The sequence below is a fragment of the Phyllobates terribilis genome, unplaced genomic scaffold (assembly GCF_046119375.1).
Source record: "Phyllobates terribilis strain yellow unplaced genomic scaffold, ASM4611937v1 Scaffold_1__5_contigs__length_1240528914, whole genome shotgun sequence".
Classification (NCBI taxonomy): domain Eukaryota; kingdom Metazoa; phylum Chordata; class Amphibia; order Anura; family Dendrobatidae; genus Phyllobates; species Phyllobates terribilis.
In genome coordinates, this window is record NW_027362761.1 from 421,846,587 (window position 1) to 421,865,332 (window position 18,746).

The window sequence follows — 18,746 nt, forward strand, 5'->3', positions numbered from 1 at the left end:
AATGCACATTTTTGGTGCTTTTTCGCAACGTTTTTTCCGGGCGGAAATGGGCCAAAAACACTGGGGAATCCTTGTGCCAGCTAGTGCAATGACAATCCTGAAGTGCTGTGCACATGATCAGGAATTTTCCTGTCAGGGTTGTCATTGCGTTTAAATCTACAGCATGTCAATTCTTTGTGCGTTTTTGCAGCGTTTTTCACCCATTGACGTCAATTGAGTCAGCCAAATCCGCAGCAAAAACGCAGATATAAAAATATTTGCGGATATTTGCTGCGTATTTCACTGACTGTTGAAGTCAGTGGGTCAAAAACGAAACAAATACGCACAAAGAATTGACCTCTGATGAGAGACTACTCCTCCCATCTGCCTACAGCTGCTGCTGCTGACAATAGCAGGAGCAGGTGTGACTGATGTGAACTCTCATCAGCCGGGGTCTGTGCTCGCAGTGAAAAAAAAAAAGTTAAAATTAAATGAATGTAAAATAAAAACACCTTATACTCACCTGTCCGCCGTAATCCCGATGTCCCACGGCGTTCCGATCACCCGGCAGTGTATAGCGCTGAGCTGCCGTGACTGAGGTCACATGAGTTCATCAGCTGATGATCCCCCAAATATGGGGTATCGATGTACTCAGGAGGAATTGCACAACAAATTGCATGGTGCAATTTCTCCTGTTACCCTCATGAAAATGGAAAATTGGAGGCTGAAAAACATTTTTGTGGGAAAAATGTGAAAATTTTATTTTTACGGCTCAATGTTCTAAATTTATGTGAAGCACCTGGGGGTTCAAGGTGCTCACCACACATCTAGATAAGTTCCCTGAGGGGTCTAGTTGCCAAAATGGTGTCACTTCTGGGGGGTTTCCACTGTATAGGCACATCAGGGGCTCTCCAAGCGCAACATGGCGTCCGCTAATTATTCAAGCAAATTTTACATTCAAAAAGTCAAATTGCGCTCCTTCCCTTCCGAACCCTGCCATGTGCCCAAACAGTGGTTATTCCTCACATATGGGGTATCTGCATGCTCAGGGGAAATTGCACAACAAATTTTGGGGTCCCTTTTTTCCTGTTACCCCTGCAAAAATAAAAAAAAATTGGGCCAAAGTAACATTTTTGTGAAAAAAGTTAAATGTTAATTGTTTTCTTCCACATTTCAAAAATTACTGTGAAGCACGTGAAGGATTAATAAAGTTCTTGAATGTGGTTTTGAGCACCTTGAGGGGTGCAGTTTTTAGAGCGGTGTCACTTTTGGGTATTTTCTGTCATAAAGACCCCTAAAAGTGACTTCAAATGTGATGTGGTCCCTAAAAAAAAATGGTTTTGTAAATTTTGTTGGAAAAATGAAATTGCTGGTCAACTTTTAACCCTTATAGCTCCCTAACAAAAAAAAAAATTTTGGTTCCAAAATTGTGCTGATGTAAAGTAGACATTTGGGAAATGTTATTTATTAACTATTTTGTGTGACATATCTATCTGATTTAAGGACATAAAAATTAAAATTTTGAAAATTGCTAAATTTTCAACATTTTTGCCAAATTTCCGTTTTTTTCACAAATAAACGCAAGTGATATCGAAGAAATTTTACCACAATAATGAAGTACAATATGTCACGAAAAAACAGTCTCAGAATCAGGGGGATCAGTTGAAGCGTTCCAGAGTAATTACTTCATAAAGTGACAGTGGTCAGAATTGTAAAAATTGGCCTGGTCATTAACTTGCAAACCACCTTGGGTTGTAAAGGGGTTAATCATTTAAATTAACCAATGTATTCACCCCTGTTCTGACCGTAATCCAAGGGTTAAAGCAATGTCCCACCAAATAACTTTATTTAGCTCAAAAAAGCAGTCATTGATGTACAAAAATGCTTCAAAAAGCACGGCAGAAAACGTGCTTTTTTTCCGCAGTGTTTTTCCTGTCAAGGAGATTCAGAAACACTGCAGAAATTTCTGCTTCAAATCCTGAACGTGCGCACATACCCCTACAGTGGCTTGCGAAAGTATTCACCACCTTTTTTTTTTACCTATTTTGTTACATTACAACCTGTGTTTAAATATTTTTGTAATCCGATTTGTATGTGATGTGTCAGCACTAGCTATTCTAAGTTGGTGTAGGGAGTAAAAAATAAGGGATGAAATAACTAAAAATTGGCATGTGCATATGTATTAACCCCTTTTGTAATGAAGCCCCTAAACATTTCTGGTGCAAGCAATTACCTTCACAAGTCATATTCTTACAGAAAGAAGTCCACCTGTGTGCAATGTAAGTGTCACATGCTCTGTCAGTATATGCACACTTTTTCTGAAAGGCCACAGAGGCGGCAACACCATTTAGCAGAGGCACCACTAACCAAACACAGTGAAGACCAAGGAGATCTCCAAATAAGTCAGGGACAAAGTTGTTGAGACGTACAAGTCAGGGTTGGGTTATAAAAATAAGAAAAATAATAAAATATACCAATCTCTGATGATCCTCCAGAGCACCATCAAATCCATTATCATCAAATGGAAAGAACATAGTACCACAACAAACCTGCCAAGAAAGGGTCGCCCACCAAAACCCTCAGCCCAGGCAAGCAGGGCATTAATCAGAGAGGCAGCACAGAGACCAAAGATAACCGTGCAGGAGCTACAGAGTTCCCAAGCAGAGACTGGGGTATCTGTCTATACGACCACAATAAGCCGTACACTCCATAGAGGCGGCCTTTATGGAAGAGTGGGTAGAAAAAACACTTTACTTGCACACAAAAATTGTAAGGATTGTTTTGAGTTTGCCAAAAGACATGTGGGAGACTCCCCGAATTTATGGAGGAAAGTGCTGTGGTCAGATGAGACAAAAATTTAAGGTTTTGGCCATCAAGGTAAACGCTATGTCTGGCGCCAAATAAACACAGCTCATCACCCCAATAACACCATCCCCACAGTGAAACGTGGTGGGGGCATCATGCCGTGGGGATGTTTTTCGGCAGCAGGGACAGGGAAAATGGTCTAAGTGGAGGGGAAGATGGATGGTGCGAAATATAGGGATATTCTTGAGCAAAACCTGTTTCAGTCTGTGATTTGAGACTGGGACAGAGGTTCACCTTCCAACAAGACAGTGACCCAAAGCATACTGCTAAAGCAACACTCGAGTGGTTTAAGGGGAAATGTGTAAATGTTCTGGAGTGGCCTAGTCAAAGCCCAGTCCTCAATCCAATTGAGCATGTGTGGTGAGACTTGAAGATTGCTGTTCACCAGAAGAAGCCATCTAACTTGATGGAGCTGGAGCAGTTTTGCCTTGAGGAATGGACAAAAATCCCAGATGCAAAATGTGGAAAGCTCATAGAGACTTATCCAAAGCGACTTACAGCTGTAAGTGCCGCAAAAGGGGACTATACAAAGTACTGACTTTAGGGGGGTGAACAGTTATGCACACTGAAGTATACAGTTATTTGGTCATATTTGTTGTTTGCTTCACAATAAAAAGAAAAACAAATGTTCACAGTTGTAGGCAAGTTCTTTACATGAACTCATGTAAACCCTAAAAAAACTGTGAAATTCCAGGCTGAGGTAGCAAAACATAGAAAATGCAAAGGGGGTGTATACTTTTGCAAGCTACTGTATATGTTAAAATGAATGGGGTCATTCAAAACCACAACTTGTCTTGCAAGTCCTCATACGGCTAGGTCAATGGGAAAAAAAAAAAAAAGTAATGGCTCTTAGAAACTAAAGTTTTGGGAAAGTTGTGACTTTTACGTCAGAGTGGGCGGAGCTTGGATGGGGTGTAATGGAGACACAAAATTTAATCATCAAAATTTAGGCCAGCAATGTAGCAGCGGTGGAGCACACTAGCTGTAAGAAGCGCCTAATTCATCAAGTGGCGGGCGCCTTTTAATGACTTGGGCGCATCTTACTCCAGCGCCGCCTTCTTTAGCTCTGGTGTACACATAGCCGGACGTAATGAATCTTGCTCTTTGAGTTTTTATCTTCTTAGAAATATTCATGACAAACATTATGACTACCAACGGAGAATCACAAGTGGTATAGTTTTCTGCTGTGGATCTGGCCACAGTGACTCTACCACTCAAAATACACATTTGGGGGATTTGTCCTGGATTATACCCTTTGCATTCGCAAATGAAAACTACACAATTTATGAATCTCCCCTTATTTCTTCGACAGAGAGCGGCTGTAGGGGCTTCTCTGCACTCCTGAACGGAGCCTTGTGTATGAGCTAATCGGAGTTTTGTTCCGTTGAAAAGCTAAGTGACGTCTTTGATAGAAACTGTAATGGCGGCAGCGCTGGTCACGTCTCCTTGGCCATACAGTTTTGACCTACAGTAAACTAAAAAGAGGCATATATTATTACCAGCTATATCATAACTAATCAGAGGAGATGATGGGAGTGTAGAGGAGATGATGATGGGAGTGTAGAGGAGATGATGATGGGAGTATAGAGGAGATGATGATGGGAGTATAGAGATGATGATAATGGGAGTATATAGAAATGAAGATGATGGGAGCATATAGAGATGATGATGGCGTTACATATAAAGATGATGATGATGGTACATATAGAGATGGCGATGGGAGTATATTGATGATGATGGTGGTACATATAGATATGGTGATGATGGTACATATGGAGATGATGACTGTACATATAGAGATGGTGATGATAAGGGGGGGGGGGGGTAGAGGGAAGAGTGCCAGGGAGGCTAGTCCTGATCTGGCACACCCCAATAAGTTTGCAAAGTTGGCAGATGAGGGCGGTGTCAGTACAGGGGCAGCACTGCTGCAGCAAGGCATGTCCTCTGAAAACCGGAGGAGTGTCAGCTCCAGTAAGGGAGGAAATAGGAGAGCAGAGCAGGCCAGGCAGGTGCTGGTAGTGGGGGACTCAATTATTAGGGGAACAGATAGGGCAATCTGTCACAAAGACAGGGATCGTCGAACAGTGTGCTGCCTACCTGGTGCTCGAGTCCAGCACATTGCTGATCAGGTTGACAGATTACTGGGAGGGGCTGGTGAGGACCCAGCGGTCATGGTGCACATTGGCACAAATTACAAAGTTAGAGGTAGGTGGAAGGTCCTTAAAAATGATTTCAGGGAATTAGGCAGAAGGCTTAAAGCAAGGACCTCAAAGGTGGTATTCTCTGAAATACTGCCTGTACCACGTGCCACGCCAGAGAGGCAACGGGGATAAATAAGTGGCTCAGGAATTGGTGTAGGAAGGAGGGGTTTGGGTTCCTGGAGAACTGGGCCGACTTCTCAGTTGGCTACAGGTTCTACGCAAAGGACCGGCTGCACCTCAATGGGGAGGGTGCAGCTGTGCTGGGGGAGAAAATGGCTAGAAGGTTGGAGGAGTGTTTAAACTAGGGATTAGGGGGGAGGGTATTCATTTTATAGGTGGGGCAGATAGTGACCAGGGCACAAATAAAGAAATTGGAGGTGGGGTTAGAACAGTCAATATAGTAAGAAGGAATAGAGGTACATAGAAATACATAAAATGCATATACACTTATGCCAGAAGCCTCACCAACAAAATGGAGGAATTAGAATTAATTTTGTTGGAAAATAATTGACATGGTGGGGATATCTGAGATATGGCTGGATGAGAGCCATGACTGGGCAGTTCATTTACAGGGCTATAGTCTGTTCAGAAATGACCGTACAAACAAGCGAGGGGGGGGAGTGTGTGATTATATGTAAAATCATCCTTAAAACCCATCTTGCGTGACAATATATGTGAATCTAATGAAAATGTAGAGTCCCTGTGGGTGGAGATAAGGGGAGGGGAAAAAAATAATAAATAACTGATAGGGGTTTGTTATAAGTCTCCAAAAATAATGGAAGCAGCGGAGAATATCCTCATAAAGCAAATAGATGAAGCAGCGACTCAAGGAGAAGTCATTATTATGGGAGACTTCAACTACCCTGAAATACATTGGGGGACAGAAACATGTAGTTCCAGCAAAGGTAATAGGTTTTTGAGAGACAATTACCTTTCACAACTGGTTCAGGACCCAACAAGAAGGGGGACACTTTAGACCTATTATTAACCAACAGGCCAGAACGCATATCAAATATACGAGTTGGGGGTCACTTGGGTAATAGTGATCACAAAATGATACGTTTTCATGTAACCTTTAATAAGATGTGTAGTAGAGGGGTTACAAGGACACTAAACTTCAGGAAGGCAAATTTCCAACGGTTGAGAGATGATCTTGAGAGATGATCTTAGTGCAATAAACTGGGATGATATCCTGAGACATAAAACTACACAAAGCAAATGGGAGACATTTATTAGCATCCTGAATAGGACCTGTGCAAAATATACTGTACACTGCTCAAAAAAATAAAGGAAACACAAACAACAGAATATAACTCCAAGTAGGTCAAACTTCTGTGAAATCAAACTGTCCACTTAGGAAGCAACACTGATTGACAATCAATCTCACGTGCTGTTGTGCAAGTGGAATAGACAATAGATGGAAATTATTGGCAATTATCAAGACACCATCAATAAGGGAGTGGTTCTGCAGGTGGGGACCACGGACCACATCTCAGTACCAATGCTTTCTGGCTAATGTCTTGGTCACTTTTGAATGTTGGTTGTGCTTTCACACTCGTGGTAGCATGAGACGGACTCTAAAACCCACAGGAGTTGCTCAGGTAGTGCAGCTCATCCAGGATGGCACATCAATGCGAGTTGTGGCAAGAAGGTTTGCTGTGTCTGTCAGTGTAGTGTCCAGAGGCTGGAGGTGCTACCAGGAGACAGGCCAGTACACCAGGAGGGGGCCGTAGAAGGGCAACAACCCAGCATCAGGACCGCTACCTCCGCCTTTGTGCAAGGAGGAACAGGAGGAGCACTGCCAGAGCCCTGCAAAATGACCTCCAGCAGGCCACAAATGTGCATGTGTCTGCACAAACGGTTAGAAACCGACTGCATGAGGGTGGTATGAGGGCCCGACATCCACATATGGGGATTGTGGTCACAGCCCAACACCATGCAGGACGCTTGGCATTTGCCACAGAACATCAGGATTGGCAAAGTCGCCAATGGCGCCCTGTGCTCTTCACAGATGAAAGCAGGTTCACACTGAGCACATGTGACAGACGTGACAGAGTCTGGAGATGCAATGGAGAGCGATCTGCTACCTGCAACATCCTTCAGCATGACCAGTTTGGCAGTGGGTCAGTAATGGTGTGGGTGGCATTTCTTTGGAGGGCCGCACAGCCCTCCATGTGCTTGCCAGAGGTAGCCTGACTGCCATTAGGTCCCGAGATGAGATCCTCAGACCCCTTGTGAGACCATATGCTGGTGCGCTTGGCCCTGGGTTCCTCCTAATACAGGACAATGCCAGACCTCATGTGGCTGGAGTGTATCAGCAGTTCCTGCAAGATGAAGGCATTGAAGCTACTGTACATAGAGGTGGTGATGATGGTACATATAGAGATGTTGATGATGATTGTACATATAGAGATGATGGTACATATAGAGGTGGTGATGATGATGATGGTACATATAGAGGTGGTGATGATGACGGTACATATAGAGGGGGTGATGGTGATGGTACATATAGAGATGGTGGTGATGATGATGGTACATATAGAGGTGGTAGTGATGGCGGTGATGATGGTGCATATAGAGATGACAGTGATGATGACTGTACATATAGAGATGATGGTACATATAGAGATGGCGGTGATGATGACTGTACATATACAGATGATGGTACATATAGAGATGGTGGTGATGATGGTACATATAGAGATGGTGGTGGTGATGATGATGATGGTGCATATAGAGATGGTGGTGATGATGACTGTACATATAGAGATGATGATGGTACATATAGAGATGGTGGTGATGATGGTACATATAGAGGTGGTGGTGATGATGGTACATATGGAGATGGTGGTGGTGATGATGGTACATATAGAGATGGCGGTGATGATGACTGTACACAGAGATGGCGGTGGTGATGATGGTACACATACAGATGGCGGTGGTGATGACGGTACATATAGAGATGATGATGGTACATATAGAGATGGTGGTGATGATGATGGTACATATAGAGATGGTGGTGATGGTGATGATGGTACATATAGAGATGGTGGTGATGATGATGGTACATATAGAGATGGTGATGATGGTACATATAGAGATGGTGGTGATGATGATGGTACATATAGAGATGGTGATGCTGGGAGTAACTACAACCATGTGTGACCGTGGAGTGGCCAGGATCTGGCGGAGGACCTGACCTGACAGTGTGTGCAGCCCCCTCCTCCTCCTGTGTCCCCGCACCGCCCCTCCTTACTCGGTGCCGCGGGCAGCAGACGCCGCTTCTCCTCAGCACACAGCTATGTGAAAGTTTCCCTCCTGCGGTGGCCGCTCCTCACAGTGCATGGAGCCGGCCGCGGTGTGCTGAGTGCGGGCTGATGTGTGCGGCCGGCGGCAGAAGTTGTGCGGGGCTGGAGCGGGGGATGTGCGCGGCTCGTCCTGCTGCTCTCGCATGTGTGCGCTGCCATAGAGGCAGGAAGTCTGGCTGCAGCCATGAGCGCCGGACTGGGGATAACCTATGGGGACGACTGCGAGGTGGACGTGAGTGAGGTAAGTCCTCTCCTCAGCTGGGTGCTGTCACTGCACCGGTGCTGCATCCGTGTGATGGCAATGGCTGCAGGTCTTGTGACTACTGGTCACTGCAGCATCAATAGGGGCTAGTGCATATATGTGTAGCCCTGATATGTCCCAGGCCATGGCACCCAGTACACCAGGTGCTGTCACTGTGCCCTGCACCCTGTACCGTCCTGTGTGGATCACAGCTACAGGTACATGTCCCTGGGGGCACTCACTAATGAGACCCCCACAATGGATCTGCTCCATGTACCCGACACTGTGGTCCCCAGGATCTGCCGAGCGACCCTTTATCCTACTATTCAATCCTAAATGCATTGTCCGTCTGCACCGAGCTGTACGAGTAATGCACACATGGACCCCAGCCCTGACCATAGAGGACGGGGATCTATGGGGGAAGGGGAAGGAAGTTGATGCCTTGGGGAAGTTTTTCTTTCTGGCAGTTTTCCTTGGTGTTGCTAGAGTTCCTTAGTCTTCGCCAGAGTTTACACTTTCCTTGGATGTGACACTCAATGAATGGAGAGCAGAGGGGTGATGTGCAGAGGGCACCCGAGGGGTGTCATGTAGCCCCCAGTGACCTCCCTGCTCCCATACTGGACATGTGCTGATTGTGCAGTACCTGTATCTGGGTAGCTGGGGACTCCATTAGCAGAAGTGTGAACTGTTAATTGTTTCTATCCTGTAAAGGTCCTAGATATGGAACCATTCAGGCCTTGTCGTCTGCCCATGTGACAGCAGGGAAGCGCTGCTCATTATATCAGGGCTCTGTTCTTACAGGATAACCTTGGCAGCCATGCATGATGTATGACAGGTCCGACACCTTGGTATCCGGTGTGCCATGGCTGGGCACTGGCTGGAATAGTCACTTATTTTGCAGAGCTGGCAGTAATCTTGCTGCTCCTCTGACACTTGAGCCAAGAGCGTGTCACCATCAGCTCAAGGTCACCGAGAGTGATGCTTTCCATCATATCAGAGGCTGTATATGGGTGTACTAACTTGTGAGGAGTCCTTGACTGTGTTTGACTGCAATTGAACTTTAGGGCCATGTGTGCCCTATAGAGAGCAGGACTGCAGAATCTCTTGATGGCACATTTATATACCCGCTGTGATATTGCTAACGCCCACACACCGAACCTCACCAGTCACATAATGCAATAGTTAGAGGCAATGGAGATGTCGTTCGCTTCACAACATTTGTCATTTACTTTTATTAATGATACTGGTGAAACATTGTAGAAACTAGTTTTTTTGGAAGATCTAAGGAAACATGCTTGTGATAAACGTGGCCAATAGGTGATAGATCAGCTCTTGTAAAGGACCGTGACTTTTACCGACTTTTAAAGGTTTCTCCGTAAATCCTGATCTATTTCTGATAAGTTGTACAATATCCGTCCCCGGTGTAATTTTTGAGATGAGCTGTAAATGACAACCTGCATTCTGCAGATGGATTTGTGAGGCCGTGGCGACCACTTATCATTAAGATCTGAATTTTTTTTCCTATACTGCCATAGCTCTAGGTTTTTGAGAGCTTTATAATTCGTGGGTGATAAAGGAGTATTTCACTACTGTCAGGTGACCGCCGGGAGACAGCACCGACATAAATATAATCAAGGATATATAATTTTTTGTGTTGTTATGGCCACTTTAATATAGGAGACAAACCCTAGTGTTCAACTGCGTTTCAGAATTCTCTAAAAATGCAGATCAGAGACATAAAACATGTAAATCCCAGACTAGACTAACAATAACATTTACCAAGACCTGCTTTCCATTATTTAGTCTTGAGACATGTCCGGGAATATCTTTTAATTTCAGGAAAACCTCTTAAAAGTTTACCCATCTGTGGGATTGGAGGTAATTTACTGATTCTGGTTGATTCAACCCCTGTGTCTCTGTGATCCCAAAAACTGAGGTCTGCAGAGCCCCTTGTAAATGGAGAGGTTGAGCATTACTCCTTTTCATTCATTGTCTATGGGACTTCTGGAGAAAGCACAGAGCTCAGATATTTCCAGCAGTTACATAGACAGTGCTTGATCGGCGCTTCATTCACATGAGGCTCTGTAGAAAGATGATAAATGTTATTTGTGGAAAAACTCCCAGCGATCAGCAAATTATCTCCTGTCTTTTGGACAGAGAATGACTTTAAAATGTAAAAAATGTATTAAGCAGTACCCTAAAATAATCTGTTGCATTTGTTGGCTGTTTAAATCTGTGTCCGCTATGAGCTGGCGTAGATTTCCGCTATAGTTTATACTGTTTGTGGAATTTATTGAAGTAAATTTGTTATTCTACAATTGGCCACGTGCCTTTACTAATTAATTAAAACTAAAAATAACCAATGTTGAGTGAAAGGGCAAAGTTTTGTTATAAATTTTCCAATTCTGTAACACTAGAAAACTGGTGAAGGGAGACTGACAAATTCTTCCCCCCACTCTCCCAATGTTTCCTTAGTGGTTTGTTCACACAGTGTGGATACACTGTGGACATTTCCAGCCAGATTTTCCTGGAGGAAAATCCATAGTTTCACAGTAAGATTTTAATATATCTCACCCATGCACTTCATAAAAAAACCTGAAGCTGAATCCTCATGTAAATTGACTTGATGGTTCAGAATTGAAATCTGCATCATGTATATTTCTGCATATGCATAGGGTGAAATCAGTGACATCCACAACAACATCTGGGATGTGGATTTTGCAGCTAATTGTTCACAGATTTTGCTAAGCATTTCCAGCCAAATCCACAGTGTATTTTGTTCCTTAAGGGTAAGTTCACATGTTGTGTCGTCGCTGCAGAATGTTCTGCTACTTTCTTCTTCATCTGAACAACCCTATTCAGGTAAATGGAACTGATTTTTGCAATGCAGAGAATTCTGTGGCAAAATCTGCAGCCTGAAAGTTTTTCCATGAATTAAATTTGTCTACTGATAAATCTATAATTGTTGTTTTTTTAATTTGTGTGCGTATGGCGGCATTAAAGGGAACCGGTCATGTCAAAAATGGTATGTGATCCGCAGGCAGGATGCTATACAGCAGGAGGAGCTGATCTAATTGCTATACTTTATTGTAAGAAAGGTATCAGTAAAATTTGTATTTTATTCCTTGAAATCCCTGGCGTGTGAATGTATGAGTCCAGTGGTCGGTCCTATCCAATGATTGCCAGTCTTCCTTGTATAACTGTCCATACAGGGATAGCTGTCAATCACCGAGTAGGACCGCCTTCTGGACTCGTATGCATATTAACACATTAACACCAGGGATTTCCATGAATAATTGCAAGGGAGGCTATGTTCACACAACCATATTGTGGTCTGAGTGCTGTCTATGGAAGAAAACTAACAACGCTGTTCAGATATGCGTTTTTTTTCCATGAGCTGAGTGAAAAAAAATTGCAGCATGTACCGCACCAGACTTCCGGATGAGACTCTCATATTCTAGTCTAAACTTATCTCGTGCGGATCAACCATACAGCACTTGACTTTTACAAACGCATTGCCATTATTAACCTAGAAAACTATTTTTAGTCTTTTACATTTTATTCACTGATGTATAAAAACCAATGGAATACAGATGACCATACAGGTGAAAAAACGTCTATTTTTTGGGGGGGGAAGAAAATCAGATGTTTTTTTTTATATGTTCGTGTGAATTTAGCCTTTACTGAATTTTTTTTCCAACAAACCTATATATCGTTCTGGTCAGCTTCTCTTTCTCTGTACCATGCTGTCCACAGATCAGACTGCATATAGCACATGACGGGTTCCCTTTAAGACTCTATTCACATTATATTACGCCTACATTTGGCGTACACACCTTGTGCCAAGTGTATCCAAAGTGCTCCTTTCACTTGACAAATCATAAGAGTGACCTTTTTGGCCTCCTCGGGGCCAGTATACATCAATATTCCCATCTTCACCTCAAATGTATTCTTAAAACATATAGCACTTAATGTGATGTGAACAAAGCCTTATCTTCATTGTTTTCTCCCAGAGGATAAAAGCCAGGTGCTGGATACCGGGGTACATGGCTTGTTCCAATTCTTGTTAGGGTAACGCTCAACGGAGTGGTCTCAACAATTTTCAAACAGCTCTTTTAACAATTAGGTGTCTTTGTAGGGGAACAGATGTTCCTGTAAATCAAATGATTGCTTGTTAAACAATCACAAATCAACCACTACAGTTTTCAGCTGCAGCCTGGTCACCCGCTTTTTGCCTTTACACTCAGGAGGGTTTGACATTACCAGGCACTTGTGTGTCCACCCCATGGTCAGGATAGATTTTTATCCACTGGAAGTCAACAGTGAAGAGTCCCATTCTACAAGCTCAAATTTTAGAGTCTGTGAGGAATAGATACAGATATACTAGAAAATTGCATAACATTTTTATTATAAAATAAAGCCCCCGTCACACTAAGCGAGATCGCTGCTGCGTCACAAGTTTTGTGACGCAACAGCGACCTCAGCAGCGATCTCGCTATGTTTGAAACGTAGCAGCGACCAGGCCCCTGCTGTGAGATCGCTGGTCGTGTCGGAATGGCCTGGACCATTTTTTGATCGTTGAGGTCCCGCTGGGTAGCATGCATCGGTGTGTTTGACACCTTACCAACGACCTCATTGGCGACTCAGAACTGAGACACATCGGCGTGCATTTGCGTTGCATCGTTATACAGGTCGCTACCGGTCTCCGTATCGTTGCTGCGTCGTTGGGAAGATCTGACTGTTTGACATCTCACCAGCGACCACATAGCGACGCAGCAACGATCCCTGACAGGTCAGATCGTTTTCGGGATCGCTGTAGCGTCGCTAAGTACTTGTCATGGGTGATGTATGGAAAATGTAAGTGCTGTAAAATGTTGTAGATCTTTAAAAATTGAATCAAACCCTCTCTAAGACTTAAAAGGGAATCTGTCAGCAGGATTTCACCCCCTCTCTATATGTGCATGAAGCTTTTTCAAAGACAAGTCCAGCAATCCCTTTACATGGCCAGTCAATTCCTCTGCTACTCAGATATCAGCGTTTCAATTGATATTCATTTTGGCTAAAGTGCTATTTGTAGATCCAAAGGCTCTGTCACTCCATCGCCATTCCCCACTCAGCGCCGCCTTTTGTTTGACAGCCTCTATGCTGTGTAACTTCAGGCTGCGTACCCACTATGCGTTTTTCAAGCGTTTTTGCCTCGGAATTTCCACAGTGAAAACGCTTAAAAAACGCTTGGTGATACGTGCCCCATTGTCCCCAATGATAATCCGCATGTGCTGTGCACATGCTGCGGAAATTTCAGCTGCGGATTATCATTGCGGAAAAATACGCAGCATGTCCATTAATTTTGCGGGCACGCAGCGTAATTGCCGCCATTGACTTGCATTGAAACACTTAACATCCGCATCACTACATGTGCACATGCGGATATTAAGTGATTCAATGTGCGGATGGTACCCGGGAATGGAGAAGAGGAGACTCTACTCCAGACCTTGGTACCATGGTACCTGTAATAAAAAGAATTTAAAATAAATAATAAAGATTATACTTACCTTCCGATGGCCCCCGGTCTCCTCAGCGATGCGTCCGGTGTGTTGGGCGGCTCGCGATGGTCTAAAAGGACCTTTCATGACGTCATTTAGTCATGTGACAGGTCACGCGACCGCCGACGCAGGCGGTCGCGTGACCTGTCTCATGACTAAATGACGTCATGAAAGGTCCTTTCACACCACCGCGAGCAGTGCAAGAGACCAGACGCAGGGGAGAAAAGACCGGGGGCCTTCGGAAGGTAAGTATAATCTTTATTTTTTTACCATTCTTAGGCTGCGTGCCCACGTAGCGTTTTTCAAGCGTTTACGCTGCGGAATTTCCGCAGCGTAAACGCTTGTTAAACGCTAGGTAATCCGCTCCCCATGGTCCCCAAGGGGATTCCGCAAGTTCTATGCCCACGCTGCGGATTTTTCCGTAGCGTTTATGCTGCGTTCAAAAATCCGCAGCATGTTCATTAATTTTGCGTTTCCGCAAGCGGAATTGCCTTCTGCAATGCATTAAAAACGCAAGGCAATTCCTCATGTGGTAAGCGCGCGATAAACGCGCAATAAACGCGTGCGGAATTCCGCATGCGTTTTTCCGGGAGAGGACATGCCGAAATGAAGCAGAAATTTTCTGCTTCATTTCCGCAACGTGGGCACATAGCCTTATTCTTTTTTTTAACTATTACTTGGTCACACTATATAAACCTATGCCAGTTGCATGGATTTATATAGTGTGACCAAGTTGTCAAGCACTTTTCCAAGTGTTACTAAAATCGCTTGGAAAAGCGCTTGATAAGCCGCATGCAGAAATGCATGCAAAAACGCTTGACAAACGCTTCTACCTGGCAGGAAAAATGCATGTAAAATCCGCATGCGTTTTTTCTGCCAGGGAGAAGCGGGAAAAATATGCAGCATTTCTGCATCGTGGGCACTTGGCCTCAGGCGAAGGAGCTGTCAGTCAAGCAGGAGGAGGAGGCGCTGGGTGGAGAATAGAGCTGGAGTGACAGAGCTTTCAGATCTACAAATAGCTTTTCAACCTCCTTTAATATGAATTCAAATGCTGATTCCTCAGTAACAGGAATAGACAGGCCATGTAAAGGTATTGCTGGGCTTGTCTTTCAAAGAGATACAGCTGCATATAAATAGTTTGGGGTGTGAAATCCTGTTGAGAGATTCCCTTTTAAAGGGAACGTGTCAGGAGGAATTTTTACCTAAAACTAAAATTATGACTGTATAGGCTCTGTTAAGGAAGAGACAAACTCAGACGAGGATCACAACGCAGTGCTCGGACTGCCCGTCGGCTCTCCTGACCCGAGTGTGACAGCATATATTTCTATGTCGCTGTCGCTCTAAGGCTAAGAGAGCTGACTGCCAGTCCGAGAATTGCGTAGCGATCCTCGTCCCAGTTATACAGCCGTCTGACTCTTCCGTTACCCTGAATAAGGCCAGGGTTAGACGACTGTGTAAAAAATTGCTTGATTTTCTTCCAGAAAATTTGGACGATTTTCATCCGTATTGGTGTCCATGTGACATCTGTGTCTGTTTTTAAACATCAACATTTTAAAATGTTTATGATTAAATGCAGCTTTCTGGGTTAATAATGGCAAAGTATCTGGATTTTCTGTATGGGATCCAAATTATTTTTAGACTTGAATAGTGAGTCTCATCAGACTTGGAAAGGAATATTGCATGTTCCAATTTTGTTTCACAAAGACGCTCTGTCCAGGTGGGGAAAAAAACCTGCGAAAAAGCAAATTACCTGCAAGTGCTTTGGGCATGTTAGAGCACTTCCAGCTCTCCGGCCCTCACTTCTTAGCGGGTGACTGAAGGCTGGAGAGCTGGAAGTGCTCTGACATGACCCAACACACAGGCAGGAAATTTGCATAGAACGTCAATGGCATATTTCTACAAGAAAGATATGGATGTACTCGGGGTAAGAGCCATACCTTTTAGTTTTAGGTAGCAATTCCTCCTTCCATCATTGTGTATATGTCATTTTGCAACAGTTTTAAAGTTGTAAGAAATGTGAAACCTCTTCTATCCTGGTGCTGTGTATTTCTCACACAGTGTAAGGGATTTTGTGCACATCCGGGAGGCCCTTTGTTTAGTCTTATGGATGATCTTTGTCCCCACGTTTAGCCACTTAAGTAAGACAAAAAATTGACTAAATGTAACAGGAGATGGATTGGTAGAAATCAACGGCAATGAGAATTGCCAGTCCTGCTGTTTTCAGTCTTTATCAGATCCTGAGTGTGATCTGTAACGTGATGATGTACTGCGGCATGTAGCTTTATTTTGCATGAGGTGTGGAGTAGTACAGTGGAAAATGGAAAGTAAATGAATTAGGATTGAGTAAATTTCTTTTGTTCTTTCCAGATGGTTACAGAATATCTTGTCAGCAGCGCTGCTGGGTGACATTGGGAGTGACGCACGAGGTTCAGGTTGGCTGCTGAATGCTCATTTACAGGTGAAGCAGCTTTATAGTGTGGAACGTGACATTGCTGGAAGAGCATGCACTCACCATAGATCTGAATACAGCATGACTTTTACTATTGTCAGCCAACTGTAGGGATGGGCCAGACAGTGGTTACAGAAGTCCTGTAGATAAGGGCAAATCTGGAGTGGACTTTTATTGCATTTTTATAAGGCACGTAAGGGGCACGTTGTGACTGCAGAGTCATCATCCAGTTATTCATTGTAACCTATGATTTATGTTTTGAAGCTAATCTTGAACACAGGTTAAAGCAGCTCTGTCTTAGGGCTCATTCACACGTCCGTATTTTTAGTCCGAGTTCAGTCCTTGAGAAAAACGGGCATTTCTCAAACCAATGTTCAATAAGGCAGTGCAGATAAGCGATTTTTCTTTTCAGTGATTTGAATCTACATGTGAAAAAAAAATTGCAGTCTGAACTAGTTTCTTCCATAAATCGCGTGAGACTTATCCATTCAAGTTTATGGGTGCGCAAAAAAAATTGGATGACATTGAACGCAGTATAGCATCCGATTTTACGGATACATTGCAATTCTGTAACATAGGAAACTATAAATGAATAATAGCTGCTGTAAAAAAATGGATTCTATATGGACTGCACACTTATGACAAGTCAGAAAAAAAAATGGTCCCACTTTCCTGGATGAAACACTGAACTATTTTTTATAAGCTCGTGTGACCCCAGCCTTATATAGAGCAGCATAGAAGTCTGTCATCCCAGTAGCCAAATGGCCAAAAAAAAAATGGTGCAGACTCAATAGGTGAGGTAGAAGTAGCGCTCTCATGACATTTTAATTTCACAACATTTCCTGGTTTTAGTAAATTTTCATTAAAGTGTAATTACACTCCTGGGAGACTTTTCAGATTGTCATTTGTATACATGAGGGATAACATGATTTCATTCCATTAACTTGTATTTTGCATATATAGTATTTTTTTCCCAATATTCTGAAATTCTCAGCTGTGGGTCTGTGTGCTTATATTTCCCTCCAACTCCATTCCCCATCCCCTGCATACACCGAAGACATACTGTATTTTTGAAACTATAAGACGCACTGGACCATAAGACGCACCTAGGTTTTAGAGGAGGAGAATAGAAAAAAAAATGTAAGCAAAAAATGTGGCCATGATGCCCTGTTAAGGGGGAGGGGGTCTGCTGCTGACGCTGTTATAGAGATATTGTTCCCCAATTCTGTTAATATTGCCCACCCTGGTATATATGGCCTCCTTCTTCCTGTTATGTTTCCCTCATCCCCATCTTGGTATGCATGACCCCCCTCATCCTTCTTCCTGGTATGTATTGCACCCTTCATCCTGGTATGTATGGCCCCCCTCATCCCCATCCTGGTATGTATGGCACCCGGCACCCCTCTTCCTGGTGTTTATGGCACCCCTCATCCCTCTTCATGGAATGTATAGCACCCTTCATCCCTCATCCTGGTATGTATTGCCCCCCTCATCCCTCTTCCTGGTATGTATTGCCCCCCTCATCCCTCTTCCTGGTATGTATGGCACCACTCATCCCTCTTCCTGGTATGGATGGCACCCTTCATCCCTCATCCTGGTATGTATATGGCCCCCCTCATCCCTATTCCTGGTATGCTCGGCACCCCCTGATCCCCATTACTCTGCACCCAAAAAAAAATGAACAATTATACTCACCCTCTCTCTCCTCCAGCGCCGCGTCCCTCTCTGCTGCCGACAGGCATCTCACTGTGTGAGCCATGTATGTGAGATGGTCTGCCGGCATAGTCACTGCTCCCCACGCTGGGATTGTGTGCCTGGGGAGCAGTGACCATTCATTCTCCTTAATAGCGCGCACACTGTACCCGCAGCACGGCTCCTGCTGCCGCTCTGCGGTCTGTGTGCCCGCTATTAGAAACCATGAATATCCACTACAAGCCACTCCCATGGGTTGTAGTGAATATTCATGTTCTTTAATAGCGGGCACACAGTCCGCAGATCTGTAGCAGGAGCGGTGCTGCGGGTACAGTGTGCGCGCTATTAAGGAGAGTGAATGGTCACTTCTCCCCACGCACATAGTCCCGGCGTGGGGAGCAGTGACATTTCCAGCACATCATCTCATAGTGTGAGGGCACATGGCAGTTACACCATGCGCGGCTCACA

General features: G+C 44.1%; 1 protein-coding gene across 2 annotated transcripts in view; it reads left to right on the plus strand.

Moving 5' to 3' along the window:
- Window positions 1–18,746, plus strand: part of MCC (MCC regulator of WNT signaling pathway) — a 367,192-nt gene that overhangs the window by 73,841 nt on the left and 274,605 nt on the right. The window contains exon 1 of one of the 2 annotated variants that reach the window (XM_073677253.1): window positions 8,267–8,594. The exons of the other annotated variant lie outside the window; for it this stretch is intronic. Within the exon in view, the coding sequence (XP_073533354.1) occupies window positions 8,538–8,594 (57 nt within the window). The 5' untranslated portion in view covers window positions 8,267–8,537. Of the gene's footprint in view, window positions 1–8,266; window positions 8,595–18,746 lie in introns of those variants that run through there. 2 annotated transcript variants of the gene reach the window in all.